The sequence below is a fragment of the Puma concolor genome, chromosome A3, assembly GCF_028749965.1.
Source record: "Puma concolor isolate L17-30 chromosome A3, mPumCon1.1.hap2, whole genome shotgun sequence".
Lineage (NCBI taxonomy): Eukaryota > Metazoa > Chordata > Mammalia > Carnivora > Felidae > Puma > Puma concolor.
Window position 1 is genome coordinate 97619854 of NC_141669.1, and position 19715 is coordinate 97639568.

General features: G+C 40.6%; 1 protein-coding gene across 2 annotated transcripts in view; it reads right to left on the reverse strand.

Moving 5' to 3' along the window:
• SEC23B (SEC23 homolog B, COPII component) overlaps positions 1 to 14662 on the reverse strand; it is a 46456-nt gene extending 31794 nt beyond the window's left edge. Inside the window, exons 1-9 of one of the 2 annotated variants that reach the window (XM_025932822.2) lie at positions 14254 to 14662; positions 11419 to 11642; positions 9941 to 9998; positions 5482 to 5568; positions 3883 to 4119; positions 3693 to 3778; positions 2102 to 2246; positions 1546 to 1704; positions 1066 to 1181 (exon numbers count right to left, since the gene is read on the reverse strand). In XM_025932822.2, coding sequence (XP_025788607.1) covers positions 1066 to 1181; positions 1546 to 1704; positions 2102 to 2246; positions 3693 to 3778; positions 3883 to 4119; positions 5482 to 5568; positions 9941 to 9998; positions 11419 to 11639 — 1109 coding nt within the window. In that variant the 5' untranslated portion in view covers positions 11640 to 11642; positions 14254 to 14662. Of the gene's footprint in view, positions 1 to 1065; positions 1182 to 1545; positions 1705 to 2101; positions 2247 to 3692; positions 3779 to 3882; positions 4120 to 5481; positions 5569 to 9940; positions 9999 to 11418; positions 11654 to 14253 lie in introns of both variants that reach the window. The other variant, XM_086701594.1, reaches the window with a different exon arrangement.
• Positions 14663 to 19715: the final 5053 nt, after the last annotated feature.

Consider the following 19715-nt stretch of genomic DNA (forward strand, 5'->3'; position numbering starts at 1 on the left):
CACGCGCGCGCGCACACACACACACACAGGCGTATAAACTCGGGATGGTCACAGTAAAGCTTTTCGATGGATGTTCTAAGATAAGAGCTCTTGGAGGATACCAGTAGGAATTCATCCTACTAAATGCGGTTCACTGGTATAGCTATGTCAGTGTCATTTGGGACTTGGTCACCTAACAAATCTGCTGCTCTCTGGGACAGCTTCGGTGACGAGTTCAACCTTCTACGTGCCCCTTCTTTGCTCAGTGAAGACCAGTAGCATTGCTGGGAGCTTGTTAGAAATGCAGAATCTCAGAAACACGCCACAGGTCTATGCCAGTACTTCTCAAACTGTTCTGAGCAAATCACCTGGAAACTTATTCAAATGCAGGTTTTGATACAAAAGGTCTAGGTGGCTCAAGATACTACATTTCTTGCAAGCTCTCATGTGAGGCTGATGCTGCCTGTGCTCAGCCACACTTTGAGCACTAAGGGTCCACACCGTGGTTCTTAAACCCTGCTTCACATTAGAAACACCCAGGAGAGTTTAAGAAATGCTGATGCCTGGGTCATACCCCATGAGGGACAAGACTCAAAGCAAGAGTAGTTTTTAAAGTTCCCAGGAGATTCTAGCATGCAGCCAGCTTCAGATCATTGGTGCACATGAGCAGTTCTCAGGCTTTCTGTGCACCAGAGTCCCCTGGTAAACGTGTAAAAGCTGACTATTGGGCTGCAGCCTCATAGTCTGATTCAGGAAATCTGGGGTGAGACCTGAGGAAGTGCACTTCTACTCAGTCCCCGGGAGCCCTGAAGGTTGCTGGTGAGGCCCCATTACGCTCTGAGAACTATGCTCTACACCATGACCGGTTCACACAATACAGACACAGGCTCTAAGCATGCCCCACCATGTACCCTCAGGCTGAGCATGTGCTCCGTGTCCGTCATGCTCCTTGCCATGGATACCACAGCCTGGAGCTTTCTAAAAGCTTATCTAAGTCAGCCACGCACATCCTATAGTTCCACCACTCACTTCTCTTTCCTTAAAACACACACACTTGCCTTTCCCAGGTATTTGTTGTCAACATACCCAGTAAGATTTGCACAACACTTCATCTCCAGAAGTCCCGTCTGATCAAGGGCACAAGCGTAAATATCAATGCAGTGACCATTTGTAGCAGTTCGGTTGGCAAGCATCTCGTAGTGCTGTGAAGAGAGAAAAATTATGTTTAGGAAAGAGCAACGTTATTCACTAGGTATACCTTACTATACCAAAGGGATGTAACTGAACTTAGGAATATGGAGATAGTTTTCTTTATGACATCCAAATTAAATCAAACATACGGTTTTCAATCTCAAAACACGTTTAGCAGTTTTAAGACCACCCACTCTAAGTAAGGACTCAGAACTGGGGCAATAATTTAACAACAGCCAATATCTGGAAGGTCATCTCATCAAGATCAACTTGCTGACCACAAAGCATGGTCTCAGCAAAGTAGCTGTCACTCCAGAGCAACCTAGACCCAGCACCAGGATACCAGAATTACAGCCTGTGTTCAAGAGCACCTACCTTGGTCGCCTTTTTCATGAAACGTGCATTATCTTTCTCAATATCATGCCAGGAACGAATAGGAACCTTTAGTTCATCTCCAACTACCATGCCGGGCCCTTGGGTGGGGGGACCTCCAGTAAACAACATAATCCTGGCTCCCGTGTTTGGAAAAGTGCCCTAAAACAGTAAATGGCAATATTTTAGAAACATACCGCCTACCCCAAGTATGCTTCCATTTCTCTAAAGAATACTCCAAACAGTTCTCATCAGCTGTGCCGAACACTGTTGACAGTACAAAATAACACAGATGATAACGCACAGAAGCAGCCTTGTGTCTTCCAGCCTAAGGGCTTCATACACTTTTTTTTAATTCACTGTGAGCACCTGCCATTGCCCTAATGGCCTCGTGTTTCTCATGCAAACTTCTGATATTTTCAAGTCATCACGGGGCTCCTTCATTGTGGATAGTAATAACAACTGAAGTGCTTTCTAAGTCAGTTGACTCAGGTCACAAATGATTTTCAAACAAGGCTAGCAAACACAACTTGAGGTGCCCCGGTAAATTCTGAGTTACCTCCAACAGGCCAACAGCAATGGACAAAGCAACACCAGTGGATCGCAAAGGTCTCTTCCCCTGAGTCACAGGCCATGGGTCCCTCTGCAGCTCCCCAAGGAGATCAGTGAGGTTCATGTCAATCTTGTGAATGGGCTGCAGAAATCTGCATGATTTTCAATGGACACATTAATCCTGGTTTAATAAGTACTCTGGTTTTTAGTCCTAGGTGACACACGGTCACAGCTCTGCAAAATAATTACTCACAGTAGAAAAAACTTACAATTTTATTTCTTCAAAGCAATTTTAGCCAGGGAAACAATTTAAAACTGAATACAGAGCAATTTATATATATGTGTGTGTGTGTGTGTATATATATATGTGTGTGTATATATATATATGTGTGTATATATATATACATATATATGTGTATGTATAGTATGGGAACAAATGATTTTAAATATCAGTTTTAATTACATTTTAAGCAGCAAAGAAATCCTAAAGACAGGTCTAATGTGAATTCAATCCATGCACAGTTCATGTACATGGACCACCTTCATCATTCTAAAGATCCACTTTATTTAAGTGTATTTATTTATTTTGAGAGAAAGAGAGAAATTATGTACACACAAGCAAGGGAGAAGCAGAGAGACAGGGACACAGAGAATCCCAAGCAGGTTCCATGCTGTCAGTGCAGAGCCCAACGTGGGGCTCAATCCCATGAACCATTAGATCATGACCTGAGCTGAAATCGACAGTCGGATGCTCAACTGACTGAGCCACCCAGGTGGCCCTAAAGATCCACTTTAAAGTGATTCTCAAGTGTTTCTCTTGAGCCTTCAGAGTAAACACAGAGAAGCACTGGTTTCTTACCACAGTAAGTGGCTGTCCCCAGAATGTCAGACAATGAATTTTATCATGTTTGCTGACTATTGCCGGCCATAGGCAGCCTAGGCAGTCAATGGGCTGAGGAAAATAAGTGCCTGGTCCTAGGTTTGCTTGAGGACACCCCACAGAAGCCTGTTGTTTTAAGACTCAAAAAAGACAGGGGCGCCTGGGTGGCGCAGTCGGTTAAGCGTCCGACTTCAGCCAGGTCACGATCTCGCAGTCCGTGAGTTTGAGCCCCGCGTCAGGCTCTGGGCTGATGGCTCAGAGCCTGGAGCCTGTTTCCGATTCTGTGTCTCCCTCTCTCTCTGCCCCTCCCCCGTTCATGCTCTGTCTCTCTCTGTCCCAAAAATAAATAAACGCTGAAAAAAAAAAAAAAAAAAAGACAATAGCCATGCATAAGAGGAGGGGAAGGCTCGAGTACAGTGGTCTCAAAACCTTTGTGACGATATAACACTAAGAGGAAAAACATTCTGAACAAATCTACTACACACACATGTGGGTGTATATATGCATGTGTAACTACACAATTTAGTTATTAGTTTCAAATATATACCAACATGTTATACAAGTCATTAAACATTAAATACTGGTTAGGCTTAATCATTTTTTTTTTTTTTTTCTAAAAACAAGAAAACAGAAGTTCTAACATTTTTCTTCCCTCCTTTCAGTGGAATGCCCTGCATGCCCACTACTGTGTGTGCAACATTCTATGTTAGTAGCTCACCTGCTTGAAACGAAAGGGTGCTCCTGTGGTTGACCAGGTCTTGCTTGCTGCATGGGCATGGCAGGCTTGGTGAGGCCCAGCATATCCTACAAAAACCAAAAGGACTCATTTCCCACAACACTAGATTGAATAACCAACTACTTTTTAAGAAATCTCCTTGCTCCTGCTTGTGTACAAACAAGGCACAAACCTGTATTTGCTTTGCGGTTAAATCCTTGGTCCCTCGGAAGACATAACTTTTGGAGATTCCTTCACAGCTGAGCTCGTGAACCTGCACCATCCTCCCAAATGTGATCAAACCCACCAGAGCATCTGGAGGAAGGAGACTCAGGGACATCTGCAGGGATTCTTTGAGTGCTTGAAGGTCATCTTCTTCCAGGCACGTGTCAACCACATAGAGGAAGATCAGAGGGGATGGAGCACCTCGCTTTACGCAAAGAAACACAGTGTGATGATCAGTATACAAACAGACATAACCAGCTCTTTTCAAAGCAGATCAGGTATGTAAGTAACAAGTCTCGTCTATATTTACTGTCAGGAAATATGGACATCTAACTAACTTCTACTCACTTCGTTAAATGACAGTTTCTATTAAAACAAACTAAATGTAAAAACTATTTGTATCCAACGATTTATTCTACATATTTTCAAATGTTTTATTCTTAAGAGAGCACAAGTAGGGGAGGGGCAGAGAGAGGGGGACAGAGGATCTGAAGTGGGCCCAACGCGGGGCCCGAATGCACAAACCGTAAGATCATGACCTGAGCCAAAGTCAGACACTTAACCGACTGAGCCACCCAGGTAACCCTCTACATTTTTGAATGCCTTCCATGTACCAGACACTGTTCCAGGTCCTGGGATATATCAGTGAACCAAAAGAACAAAGATCTTTGCCTACCTTAAGGAGCTGATTTTCTGGATGGAAAGAGTAGGGGGATGCCATGAGTAGAGGTAGGGGGCAGGTTCCAGTATTACATAAGAGATCAGGGAAGCCTCGATAAGAAAGTAACATTAGAGCAAAAACCCAGAGGAGAGGGAAGGAGCAACACAGACATAGGAGAAAGAGAATTCCAGCCTAGAGCAAAGGCCCACAGGCAGGAGCATTCCTGGCATGTCCAAAGAAAGTCATGAGACCCATATGGCTAAATGAGGACACTAAAACAAGTTGAGGTCTGAGTGATAATACAGAGCTGGTCCACAAAGAGCTTCGAAGACTCTCTCTCACTCAAGGTAAAAGGGAGTCATTTTCACCATTGGAGGTTTCTGAACACAGAAACAACATGACATGTTTTTAAAGAGTTACTCTGGCTTTTGGGTTAAGAATAAACTGTAAGTGGGAAAGGGTGAAATTAGGGAGAAGGGTTAAGAGACTGCCCAGTAATTCAAGCAAGAGGCGATGGCTGGCCCAAGAAAAAAGTGGGGGAGAAAGAAGTGGTTGGACTGTGGATAGATTCTGAATATAGACCCAATGGGATCTCCTCATGGATTGGATATGGAATGTACAAGAAAGACAATTCAAGGACGAACCTAAAGTTTTTAAGCTTGACTACAAGATGGAGTAACCTTAACAGAGCTGGAGAAAGCTATGGGGACAGGTGCTGAACACAACCAGTGACCCCTTTTCTAGCCTTCTATCAAGATTGTAAGTAATGCCAATGAGTGCACACACACCATGACCAAGTGTTTAGGATCCATCTGCCCTCATAGTTTTAAATTGTCCAGGGACACAGAAGATGAAGAGAAACTCAATATTTAACACCATTCATTAAATACGCAACAGAGAAGTTACCTGTATCACATACTCAATTGTAGAAAACTGGGGCATCAATTCAGCAGGCTGATTCACCTCAGATATGCCTGTATAAGCAGGAGGAAACTGAAGAGAAGGAAACAAAGCAACATTTTATTAGGGCGAAAGATATTTATGTTATACCTCTTGTTTTCCATATATAAAAAATAGGTAATGTCCATGAGTTAATTCTGAAAGCATAGAATGCAGACCATGTAATTAAAAATACAAAAATCAAAATTTTAAATAGAAACCCTGCCTTACATTTATATCCCATTGTAACTTTTTAAAATGTAGTTTGAGGGTATGTTGTAACTTTGAGATGATTAAAAAATGTGCCAATAAAAAACATTTTTTAAGCACTGCCTTGCAAATTAAAGGCAGAGATTTCAGCTGTCTCATCAATAATTTATGTGGGAGGCCGTGCTTTACCAGCTGGCAGTGCCCTTGCAGCCCCCTGTGTTCTCCAAGGCCAGATCCCAGGAGTGTGACTGAGTTTCTCTCTTCAAATCCCTTTGGAAAGTGACTGGTGAACTAAGCAGGAGATGGGAGTCAGGAATGCTGAATACTGATGTACTGTCCACCAGTAGTTCAAGACATATTGGCCTGGGACTCTAGTCTCCAGGCAAAATGCCTTTGAGAGAAGTGCCACTGGAAATAGAAATGAACCCTCAAGCAACTTGCTAAGGACCACCCTAGAGCTTCCTCTTCATTTTCCCCATCTTTCTTTTCATGATGTCTTACAACATGACGCTTCCACCACTGCCCTTTGGAGAGTCAAACCTCTGTTTTCAAACTTTGGAAAGACAAACCTTTTGCTCCACATTTCAAAGAGGACAGAGAACTTGGAGAGAGTTCAGAGAAGAGGGATCCAAATGATAGAAGCGATAGAATGTTGATATGTGTAGAGTACGGTTCTACAGAAAAGGAAGGTAAAAGATGGCAGGCATATGAAACAGAAATGGTAAATGAAACTGTAAGGAAATATGTAAGGAAACTGTAAAACCATCTTTCTTCAAAGTTAAAAGTCATAATTTGGGAAACAGACTTAAATTAGGAACATTTTCATTTATACAGGAAAATATCTGATGAACCATGAAAGTTAAAAAATAGTTTTAACCAACAACAAAACAAAAAGAAGCTACAGAACAGCAATTCTTATAAACAAGAGGAGCCCTATGCAAATGAGGCATTAAAGAGCTGTAATTGGAACTGAAAAAAAATTTATGTGGATGACTAATTCTTTTACTTGGGTTTATTATTTTAGCTGTTATCAATAAAGTAATACATGTTCATTGTAGAAAACCTGGCAAATACAAGAAAATATAAGAAAACAGGAAAAGGAGCACTTGGCTGGCTCAATTGGAAGAGCACGTAATTCCTGATCTTGGGATCAAGAGTTCAAGCCCCAAGTTGGGTGTAGAGATTACTAAAAAAAATAAACTTAAAAAGAAAAAAAAGAAAAGAGGAAGAAAAAACTCTTTATGTTCCTACCAACTAGAGACAGCTAGTCAACATGTAGGCATATTTCCTTCCAGACTTTTTCTACTTCCGCACAGATGAGCTCATCCTGTATATACAATTTTGCAAACTGTTCTTTATGCTTGACATTGTATCACAGGCATTTTGTCTTTAAATTGATGTTTTAGATCAATTAGATTGATGTTTTACCCAATGTTTTTTATTGTGGAAAAACATGTATAACTTTTGCCATGTTAATCTTTGTTCAGTGTACCGTTCAGTGGTCTTAAGTATTCATCACCACCATCCACCTCCAGAACTCAATTTTTTTTCCAATGGATGACAGAAGTTTAATATCAGAGAGCAGAGATTTACAAACACAGTGACTGAAATTGTATATTTATTTTCACATGAGAGTACCTTCCTGTCATCTACCTAGTATTACTTCTTTTTCAGTGTAACTTAACTCTAAAAATCATTCACTATCATGTGTCCTGAACCTGTGAGGGTGTGATAAGCCCAAGTGAAAATCTGAAAATTGTGTTCAATGAAAATTTCCTTTTAGAGAACAGAATACCATTTAAACAAACAAACAAACAAAAACAACAAAATAATGACAGATGACACAAACATATGGGAAGATGTACAATCTTCATGAATGGGAAGAATTAGTATTAATAAAATATATATACTACCAGAGGAACATAGAGATACAATGGACTCCCTATCAAAATGCTAATAGCATTTTTCACAAAAGTTGAATGAAGAATCCTAGTATTTGAATGGAACCACAAACAAATCCAAATAGAAAGCAATTTTGAAAAGAAAAAAAAGAAAACAGAACAAAGCTGGTGGCATCATAATTTCAGATTTCAAGGTATACTACAAAGAAAAAATATAAAACATCATGGTATTGGCATAGTTACATAGATCAATGAAACTGAATAGAGACCCACACTTACATGGTCAATATATTTACACCATTAGAAAATTAAACAGGTGTATGCAAAAGAAAGAACCTGGATCATTTCTTAATGATATATAAAAATAAAAGCAAACTGTATTAAAGACCTAAATGTGAGACCTGAAAACCATATATTTATTTTTTTATTTTTTATTTAATTTCCAGTTAGTTTACATACAGTGAAATATAATTTCATATACATCATATAGTGATTCGACATTTCCATACAGCACACAGTAATCATTACAAGTTCACTCCTTAATCCCCATCACCTTTTTACTACATTCCGCACTAACCTCCCTCTTGGTAATGATCAATTTGTTATCAATACTTAAGTGTCTGTGTTTTGATTTGCCTCTTTCTCTTTTTTGTCATTTTCCTCATTGGTTTTCTTTCTTAAACTCCACGTATGAGTGAAATCACATGATATTTGTCTCTTTCTCCCTGACTTATTTCACTGCCTCATACCCTCTAGCTCAGTCACTTGACTTTGCTAATAGCAAGAATCCGTTGTTGTTGTTTTTGTTTTGTTTTGTTTTGTTTTTCTGGCATAGTAATATTCCATTATATATGATATATATATATATACATATATATATATATATATATATATATATATATATATATGTATATATATATCCATTTCTTTGTCCATTCATTGGTCAATGGACACTTAAGCTGCTTGGAAATTTGGCTACTGTAAATAATGCAGCTATAAATATCTGGGTGCATGTATTCCTCTGAAATACTATTTTTGTGTCCTTTGGGTAAATACCTAGTAATACAATCACTGAGTCTTAGGGTACTAATATTTTTAAGTTTTTGAAGAAACTCCATACTGTTTCCCAGAGTGGCTGTACCAGTTTGCATTCCCAAGAACTCAATTTTTTTATCTTGCAAAACTGAAACTCTGAACTTATAAACAATTTCCTCATTATCTCCTCCCCTGGATGTCCTGATATTAATCCCTTACAAGATTTATGATTAGCAAATATTTTGTGGACTACATTTTTACTCTGCTGACATTGTCTTTTGATGCCTTAGAATTTTCACTATAACTGTATTAAACATGGACCTCAATTCTGAATGCCTTTAAGAGTTGCACATACTCCTGAATCTCTCATGGAGGTGAATTTTGAATGGTACCTGCTCATAATTCCCAAGCCTATACTTAGTACACTGATTGGTCTATTTATCACTGGACTTACTGTGAGATGTATCAAAGAATGAGATTATCTGCAATTATGATTAAATATGTGAATAAATAAATGCATGTTATTAATATCTTAAGAGGTACTAAACCACTATATGCTATACTGGAAATGATTAAATTTTTCTAACAGCTTTATTGAGATATATATATCATAAAATTCACTCTTTTAAATGTATAATTTGATGATGTTTTAAAAACATTTATTTAGATAGAGAGTGTGTGCATGAGCAGGGGAGGGGCAGAGAGAGAGGGAGAGACAGAATCCCAAGCAGGCTCCACGCTGTCAGCACAGAGCCTGATGTGGGACTCGAACTCACGAACCATGAGATCACGACCTGAGCTGAGATCAAGAGTTGGACATTTAATCGACAGCCACCAGGTGCCCCAGTAGTTTTAAAATTTTTAAATCAAGAAATGCTCAACATTGGTACTTGGACCCTGAAAGTTATAAAGATCAAAAAGTGAAAATTCAGTAATGTACACACTATGCAATTAGAATAAACTGAAGTCAAATGAAATATACACGACATATCTGTTTTCTTAGGATAACATATTCACTGCCTACAGAGGACATCAAAAATGGGAATTTTATGTCCCCTCCAGAGCAAATGATAAAAACCCACATAATGAAACTGAGTCATCGTTCAACAGAAAAATCACGTATGTTCAGTGTTCAATTATGCTTAACAAAAGCTATTGCCTTCAGGTCAGCAGAAATTGATGACTACCCAGACAGACACAAATTCAACCTTACTTAATTTTTTTCAGAGTAATTCAACTAAAATGAAACACAGAAAAACACTTAAAAAAAATTCACATACCTGATTTCTTTGGAAACAGAAATTACAGGCCCAAAGTTTTGCTCGATAATCAACCTGACTGTGAGAAAGATAAATATTATAGCTAGGTACCATTTTCATTTGTAATGTGGAAAGCATTCAAATGTAATCTTTAAGTTTAGTAAGTCTCATAGATATGTTTCAGATATCATTCTGAGCATGAATGGATGGAGTGATGTAAAATGTCTACTGCAGTTAAGAGTTATGGCTGTTAAATACACCAAAAATTTCCTTCAAACAGCAGCACTGAAGAATTAGTAAATCTTTTTTTCTCTTTTCTAATTCCCTTGACAATATTTAAAATGTCATGATTTTATATAAGTTACAGGTTATTCCCTTTTGTCCTGTTCTTAACATAATCTGTGTGATTTTTCTAGCACTTTTATTAAGATATGTGAAACCACTAAATGTCAATACTAAATTTCACACATGGAAACACTTGCCTGACTTTCACCTCACCTACCTCACTTGAAGAAAGGTTGGGAGGCATGCTTCCTAGAACTGGTTAAAGATAATGCTTCAATTAGTTTTTTCTCCCTTTCTGCACTTAGAAAATTAATAAGCAACGGCTACCTCTTTGAAAGAAGAGTAACAGCATCTTATGAATGGGTGTAATAAGTAAAAGTAAGGGGAATGAAGTAAAAAATGTTCCTTCATATGAGTCTTGTTTTTCCCTCATATAAAAGTCTTACCTTTTAGACAATATTTCTGATACTCTTCACCTGTTTAAAGATTCTTTCAAATAATGCCCACATTTCAGGAAAATATCATAGGTCATGATCTCAGGTACAAAACATTACACTTAACCATCACTAAGAGTTATAATTTCTTCCACCTATTACTTCCTGCCATACAGCATCACCATACCAGGTAAGTATGAGAAAACCGTCAAAAGCTTTCTGATTTTTTTGGGAAAATGCTTCGAAAGGTACCAATATAATCTATGGTTAAACCAAAAACAAATTGAAATAAGAAAAAAAAGTGAATTCCAATCCTTTCCTTTGACTTCTACCTCATTCCAATTTTATGAGTTTTTCCAATTTTATAAGTTCCAATTTTATCTCAAATATTAGGCCAGTAAGACTCAGACTTCTACAAGCATTCTTTTTTAAATATATATATATATATATGTATATATATATATATATATTTTTAATTGTATGTAAATCCTAGTTAACATATAGTATAAGAATGGTTTCAGTAGTAGAATTTAGTGATTCATCACTTACATATAAATAACACCCAGTGCCCATCACGAGTGCCCTCCTGAATGCCCATCCCTATTTAGCCCATCCCCCCACCCTAGACTTCTACAAGCATTCATCACCTCAGAATCTCACCATGTACTACGAATCCCAAATGTGATGATTTGCCCAAACTGAATCACTTTTATGAGAATCACATAAAAATCATAATATACTGCATTCTTCCTTTTTACTAGTTTTAAAAAGAATTCATACCAAAGTGGATTGAGAATGGCTTTGCAAGTTGGCCGGCTGCAGAGCACAGGTTCATATTGTACCGGAGGCAGGTCTGGACGTTCTTTCAAAGGAGTGAGGAGACAAGCCAGGGGAACAACCATTCTTGTAGCCTCGAGGCGGCTGGAAGGCCACACATTCCAACTAAAGCGCACACCATCTCGTTCTTCATTCTGCTGAATGAACTCCAAATATGTTGCCATAGTCTAAAAAGAAACTATAGGTGAGGCTTTTTAATTTTATGTGAATTTCTCAACTAAACTTCAAAAAAGAAGATGGTCACCCAACAGTGTTCTTTAAACACTTAGTCTGGGTGACTCAGTCCGCTAAGCGGCCAACTTCGGCTCAGGTCATGATCTCATGGTTTGTGAGCTGCAGCCCCGCATTGGGCTCTGTGCTAACAGCTCGGAGCCTGGAGCCTGCTTCAGATTCTGTGTCTCCCTCTCTCTCTGTTCCTCCCCTGCTCGCACTGTCTCTCTCTCAAAAATAAATAAAGATTAAAAAAAAATTAAACACTTAGTCTAGAAGAACTGGTCACTGGAGGATGACAACATCTCTCTTCCCTTTGACTCCCAAAGCCAATTAACTTCACAGTTCTCTTTGCCTACTATTCCTTTCTCAACTCTCCTCTCTAGCACTTAAATAAATGGAAAGATGTGGGGGGTTTACAATCATTTGATCATTTCCAGGCTGCAAGTAGTTGAATAATACTAATGTAAACCTCCTCATAGATCATACAACATTTCAACCAAGCCAGTTCTAATTCCCCTTCCCCAAGAGTCAGTCTCAAGCCCTGTTTCAGCATCCACCTACCTTCCTCCCTGATCCCCTCCCTTCCTTGCTTTATTAAAGCAAACACTGCATTAAATTCTACTTTCCAAGTGATCTTGTTTTTGTGCCCTTTCCCCTCCTCTGTTACCTGGGGAGACAAGAACTGGATGCTGACGTTGTGAGTCCAATTTGTAATGAGAGCCACCACCAGTTCCTAGCAAAAATACTTCTACTTGGAATCACCAAAATTATAATGCTAAATTTGCTATCGTGCTGGGCGACTCCTTCACCAGGACCTTTTCACCAGGGTTGCTTATGTTCATGCCTCGAAAAATTCTGGTTGATAAAACAACCATTTAGACTAAGCTTTTCAAACCCAGACAATGCCAACTCCATTGAGTGTTTCATACACCCTATTTGCATTCTAAAGTCTAGGCTAAGGCTAACACATATCTCAGCCACCTAGGGTTCACGGGAACAAGACCCTCAAGAAAAAGGGAAAAACAGGCAAATTAAAGAATCTATGTTATTAGTGGCCTCTAGTGCTCACTTCCTGAGGTGCTGAATAATAAGTGTCTCCAATAAAAAGTGTTATTATGAGAAGTGCCATACTGTAAATAATACGGACTAAGAGAATGATTTTTTGAGGGTGGGGGGCAAAGGGTGGGAGAGAGAGAGAATCTTTTTTTTTAATGTTTATTACTTATTTTAGAGAGAGAGATTGAGAGAGCTCCTGCAGGAGAAGGGCAGAGAGAGAGGGAGACAGAGAATCCAAAGGGGGCTCTGCACTGACAGCAGAGAGCCCAATGCAGGGAGCTTGAACTCACAAACCAGGAGATCATTAACCCGAGCCAAAGTCGGATGCTTAACCAATTAAGCCACCCAGGTGCCGCAAGAGAGAGAGAATCTTAAGCAGGCTCCATGACACGGGCTCAATGTCACAACCGTGAGGCCACAACCTGAGCTGAAATCAAGAGTTGAATGCTTAACCGACGTAGCCACCCAGGGAATGATTTTATGCGGCTAGAAAAGCAAATGAAGGAATTAGCCCACTACACGCAACCCAGACCACAAAAATTCTAAATGTTTGCTCCAACTGACACTCTAAAGCATCTACTTGTTATTTCTGACAAAGGCGGGAAACTGAAGCACCCTTTACATAGGAGACCCTTCTGCAGCTACGAAGTGGCAAAGGGATAACTCAGGTGGGAATAAACGCAAGTTCTAATATCACAATTCTCAACAAGTACCTCAGCAGGTTTCATTCACTGACTGGTACCCACTCAAAACATTAATGAAAGATACTGGCTCCATCCAATGTCCCCAAGCAGCTACATATTAAAACCTGCTCTTTCCGTTTCCCACTGTCTCTTCCTGTCGCCTCTTCTAGAACATGGATTCTTAAATCTGGGCACAAAACCAACGGGGCACTTCAGAGCGTCAATAAATCTTCTGAAGCTGTATGCAAAATTGTGTGCATGAGCGAATGTACATTTTTCTAGGGCGGTCGATCTTTGACTCACATCATATTCTCACAGGGAGGAGTTTCTGAAGAGGCTAATAGATGAATGGATGAGTTAATGAATGAATGAAAAGAACTTTAAAGGTTCTGTAGGAGTGTCTGCCAAAAATACACACACGCCAAAAACTGAACCGGTCATTCCATCAAATCATAACTTCTCAGGACACGGTAGCCAAGTTTAAGCACAGTTTAATGCTTCAAGCGTAGTCCGTAGCCCCGGATCCTAGTTCCAGCTGTCACGAGGCAGAAGTCATTCATCCCATTTCAGGTTACTCAACTCTAAAAAGAAACCTGAATCCTTCCGCACCCCGCGATTCCTAGGGTTCCCGAGCCAGAAGCCGGCCGGCCGCACCGCCTGACGAGGAACGCGTCACTTTTCAGCAGACCCCTGGGTCACTGAGTCCTTAAATTCCTCTGCCCGCCAAGCCGCCGAGAAGAGGCTTCGCCCCAGGAGCAACCCATTCGGTCCCTACAGAGACTCCAGTCCGTGCCCTCGGCCCCCCATCACCTGCGCGCCCACTCACCTGGCAGGAGCAGTTCACCTGGCCGCGTCCGCACCCACAGCTGCTAGGGCCCCGCTCCGGCTCCCACCGCCAAGTCCAGCTCAGCTCTCAGACGACTGGTCAGCGACCCTGTGCGTCACGCCACAGCGCCGTCCTCTGGCCAATCAAAGAGGGCCTCCCCCGGCGGAGAAGCGGAAGCAAGACGCTCAGTGAAGCCACGCCGCCATCTTGGAATGGGGCAAGCCCGTTGTTCTCAGGCCACAAAACCACCGCTCCTCAGATCCTTGGTTCCTCCACGTTCACCCCTAAATGTTTGCGCTTCAGAAAACTCAGGTGCCTGCGCGACTGTTTCCTAGGTGCAGCCGGCACGCCTCAGGGATTCGCCCTGATCCAACATGACTTCCGCCCGCCCAACTGGGAAGTCCCTCTCATCGCCTTAGCTACCGGGAAGCGAGAATGATGACGTGTGGCACCGGAAAAAGGAGAGACGGAGGAAACTGAAGCTTGCCGGAAAACGGTGTCAGCGCGGCAAGGGGCGGGGCGGAGGGAGCGTGGGTCCGCACACTACCTTTGGAAATTCAGCACGCGTAGCAATACTTCATTATGTTACTGCTCGCTATGTTGACTTCGCGTTCTCTTCGGGGATTGACACTAGCGCACAGTTACTCTCTGCGTGTCTAGCTCTGTCCTCCATCTACGAGAAGGTGAATAATTGGGAGTGGTCATATTCACGCATCCTGGGAGACTAACCAAACTCCTAAGTATATAGAACACAACTTTCTACAGCCACTACAGCCTTTATATACCTTTTTCTAAGTGACAAAAATGAGCACGTTTATTAATCTGACTCCGAGATGCAGCCTGTCTATAGTATATTTTTTAAAAGAAGCAAAGCTATATAAACTTAAAATGATGCTTAGAATATATCTAGACATCCAAGAATTACCATTAATTAGCTCAACTTAGTACAAAATTTTCAGCTACTTACAGAACACAAACTAGTTTTAGGTCAATATATTATGAAACATACTCTTAATATAAAAAGTCTGTCAATTAATGATTCATTTTTGTTGAACAAATTTACGGTTTTCATGTTCCTAAACCATGTCAGAATAACATTAGGTTTTACATCATTAAGTGAATAAATTTAGGCAGTTTGCATTGATCTCTCAGTAAGGAAGCAAACTCAATTAAAATAAATACACATTTGTATTATAGTTTACCCGGAGAAAAGACATAGCTGTATGGGTTGTTTTTTTTTTTTTTTTTTTTTTTTTAACCAAACGTTAAAAGAATATCATTTACCAAAGACTTGCTTTAATTATTTGATCCTGGCTTCTTTCTATACTAGAATTTTCTAAGAAGGGTTTTTAAAATTCCTACACATTTAAAGTATTGGAAGTTTAATTTCATTATTTTTGGGTAGTTTTAGGAATATTTGATTTATGTAAGTATGTATTTATCTCAATAAGCCAGTCAGAACAGAGCTCTTATTTATTTATTTATTTATTTATTTATTTATTTATTTATTTATTTAATTTTAGAGAGAGATGGTGAGTGGGGAGAAAGTAGAGGGGTAGAGGGAAAGAGAGTGAATCCCAAGCAGGCTCCACACACATCGTGGAGACTGACTAAGGCTCTATCCCACGAACAGAGCCAAAATCGAGTTGGATGCCCAACAGACTTAGTCACTCAGGCACTCCGGAACAGAGATCCTTTAAGAGACATACTAATCTGGGGTGCTTGGACAGCTCAGTTGGTTGGGCATCTGACTCTTGATTTTGGCTGGGGTCATAACTGATGAAGTTTTTGGGGTGATGGGGGATTTGTGGGGTCCAGAGCTAACGGCCATGAAATAATCCTTGAAGATGTTTTTGGTGCAAAAAGGTGATTTTATTATTAAAGCATGGGAACAGAACCCATGGGCAGGAAGAACTGCACTGGGGTCTTGATGGGAAACTCATTATACCCTCAGGTTGGGAGGGGGTCAGGGGTAGAGTAAGTCTCTAATGAATTTTGGAAGCAAGGTTTCCAGGACCTTGTGGGGCTAGCTGTTGCTAAGGAAACACCATTTATCACTGTTTAATAAAACCTCATGAAGGGTCATGAGACTCTTCATCATATGAAATGCATATCCGGGGGCCATAAGCTTGGAACATGATTGCCAGCATATATCTTGGGGCAATTGAGATAAAGGAAGTTGATTTATGGGATCCTTGAGGTTGGGGTAATGTTAAGCTAAGGTTTTCTTTTGCCCCTAACAAAGTCACATTATCAAGGCAGCTGAGCTCCTAGAGGGAGGTTACTCTGCTGGTTTCAAGGACTTGTCAGTGGGCTGTAGACAGTAAGGGAATTCAGTTTTTCGTTTGCCTTAGTCTCCCACATTACCATGGCAAGCACTTAAACCCCTTTCCTTTGTTCTTGGGTAGTTGGGAGTGTCCGAGGAATATCACACATATTACACAGGGGGGGGGGGGGGGGGGGGGGCGGGTAGAGTACCAGCCTGAATTTTGCCCTCAGCCTGCCTCATGCTCCTTCATCAATGATGTCACTGTTCCTGGGATCCAGCCCTGTCCCACTGACAGCCTTATGTTGGGCTCCACACTGTTCGCACAGAGCCTGCTTGGGATTCTCTCTCTTTTTCTCTGTCCCTCCCCTGCGCGCACTCTCTCTCTCTTTCTCAAAATAAACAAAAAATTTAACTAAGAAAAAGAGACATACTAATCTAATTTATTAGAGGTCTCCAAACTTAGTAAACATTTCACACTCCACAACATGTGAGGGCCTTTCTTGGTTATAGCCATAAAGACACAGAGATGCATAGACACAAAGAAAGTATACAGCTTTGGGGCGTCTGGGTGGCTCAGTCAGTTGAGCGTCTGACTTCGGCTCAGGTCACAATCTCGAAGTCTGTGAGTTTGAGCCCTGCGTTGGGCTCTGTGCTGACAGGTCAGAGCCTGGAGCCTGCTTCGGATTCTGTGTCTTCCTCTCTCTCTGCCCCTTCCCCACTCATGCTCTGTCTCTCTCTCTGTCAAAAATAAATAAACATTAAAAAAATTTTTTTAATTAAAAAAAAAGTGTACAGCTTTGATTCTACAACTTTAGTCACAGGTCAGAAGTGAACACAGAAACACAAAAACTCACCAGATCAGATATAGAGTCATTCTTCTTCCCGGGAGGCATGAAAATCTTGACTGATTTGAACTCATAAATAGACAAAAAAGGCAAACAAACAAAAAAGACCAACTAGATTCTCTGTCATCTCTTATCCAAAAGAGAATATATCTCTATAACTACCAATTAACTTAGACCACCAAATGGTCAGAAAATAAAGTCAAATTCTTGATTGCTGTTGCCACCAATGATGAGAAACATATTGGCTGTAGATGTATCAGAAACAAAACCAAAAATACAAAATCATTAAAGAGAAAAAACCTAGAGAAACAGAATCAGTTTATTGTTGTATGATTGCCACTTGAATATTCACTGTTCACTCTGAGAGCCAAAAGCAAAATATTCCTGGGCTTAATTAAGCAGCCCACAAGGTATTCTTCAGCAACATGATTTACCTGATTTTGTTAGGTGAATCCATTGGGATGCTGGTGAAACCTTCAAAATTGTTAAAGTTTCAAAAAGGTAAAATTCTGGCCCTCATACAAATATAAAATGAGCATATGTCAAAAACTCATTTATTAATGAGGTAACAAGTAAGGATGTTCAGACTGGTTCAAGGAAGAATTTGATTTATAGATTCATATTCCCTACCACATAAAACTCATTTGCATTGCTGTGGACAAGACTCATTTGCATTGTTATGGACAGGAGACATTTGCATTACTATCAGTTTTCTGTAAATTAATTTCTTTTGCTGCAGAGTTGTAAAATAACTTAGTCAAAGATAGAGGCACATACCCCTTACAATCAGATGACCCCAGAGAGTCCTTTAAAAAATGCCCAGCATTCCATGGAAGTTCACCCATGGACTTTTGACTATTTCAAAGTCTTTCACAATTTTCGTGACATATTATTCATCATCTATAATCTAATTTCTATGTTTCTGGCTCAGACTTACCTAACATGAGATTCATATATCTAGCAACCTGCTAGATATCTCTGGGGTTTTGGCACCTGAACCTCCATGTGTCCTGTCAAGTTAATTAAAAAGAAGGCCATTAGACTGATGTGGCTCTAATGCCATGACAGCCTACATAAGCAAACTAAAATGTAAGTACAGAAATGCCTCAAGGTTATGAAATTGAAACACTGAATACAATCAACAGCCAACTGGACAATCAAATAATTTCTTCTCTTGGCTTCTACACCTTTTCTGTTTAAGTGTTTTCCCTGACTCCTGTTGACAGAGGGCTCCTAACCACTTCCGGTTTGGTGCTGTTTGATTCAAATTGAATTTCGCTCAAATAAACTCTTACAATTAAAAAAAATTTTTTTTAATGTTTATTTTTGGGAGAGTGCACATGAGCAGGGGAGGGACAGAGAGAGAGGAGGACAGAGGATCCAAAGTGGGCTCTGCACTGACAGCAGCGAGCCAGATGCAGGGCTCAAACCCACCAACTGCGAGATCATGACCTGAACCGAAGTTGGATGCTCAACCGACTGAGCCACCCAGGTGCCCCAACTCTTACAATTTTAGTATGCCTCAGTTTATCTTTTAATGGTCCTAAGCTGAATTCATTGTTCCCCTCGCCCTAAACTAACCTGTCTCTTGTACTTTCTATTTCACTTGGAGATACCATTCTCCTCCCAGTCATCCTAATAACTAGGGAGTTATTCTTGGTCCCTCCTTGTCTCTCGTGGGGTTCAGAACACACTACCAAAATATGACAGAGTAGCATATTTAATATTTTAAGCTGAAGGATTTTGAGAGAGGGTAGGTGCAAGGAAGGACCCACTTACCTTCCCTGTCTCCCCTCAAACAGGTCATAAGACCATCATATGAGAGGTGCTCTGTTTTTACCAGGAGGAGACATTTGTTACCTCTGCAGACAGATGGGTGAGCCACACAAATGCCATCTGGGATAAATCCACAATGCCTATCTCTCTGTGACCCGAAGCATTCTCCATAATAGCTACTCCCCTCCCACACTTTCTTTTGTCTAAACATACTATTAAGTACACCCTTGGGACATAACATTCTTAACTTTCTTTGGAGATGTGACTACGACACAACTATTCTCAAACATTTCCTCCTGTGGGGTGGGGGGTCTCCCAGAATGTATTCCCCAGCCTCTAGGGCTAAAAAAGCAGGTCTTATGAGAGGGCCGCAGAGATCTACTCATCCCCTTAGTAAGCCATTTCTGTAGGGGTGCCTAGGTGACTCAGTTGGTGAAGTGTCTGACTCTTGATTTGGGCTCAGGCGATAATCTCATAATCAAGACCCGCATTGGGCTCTGCACTGACAGGGGACTCTGCTTGGGATTCTCTTTCTGCCCCTCACCAGCCTGCATGCACTCTCCCTCAGAATA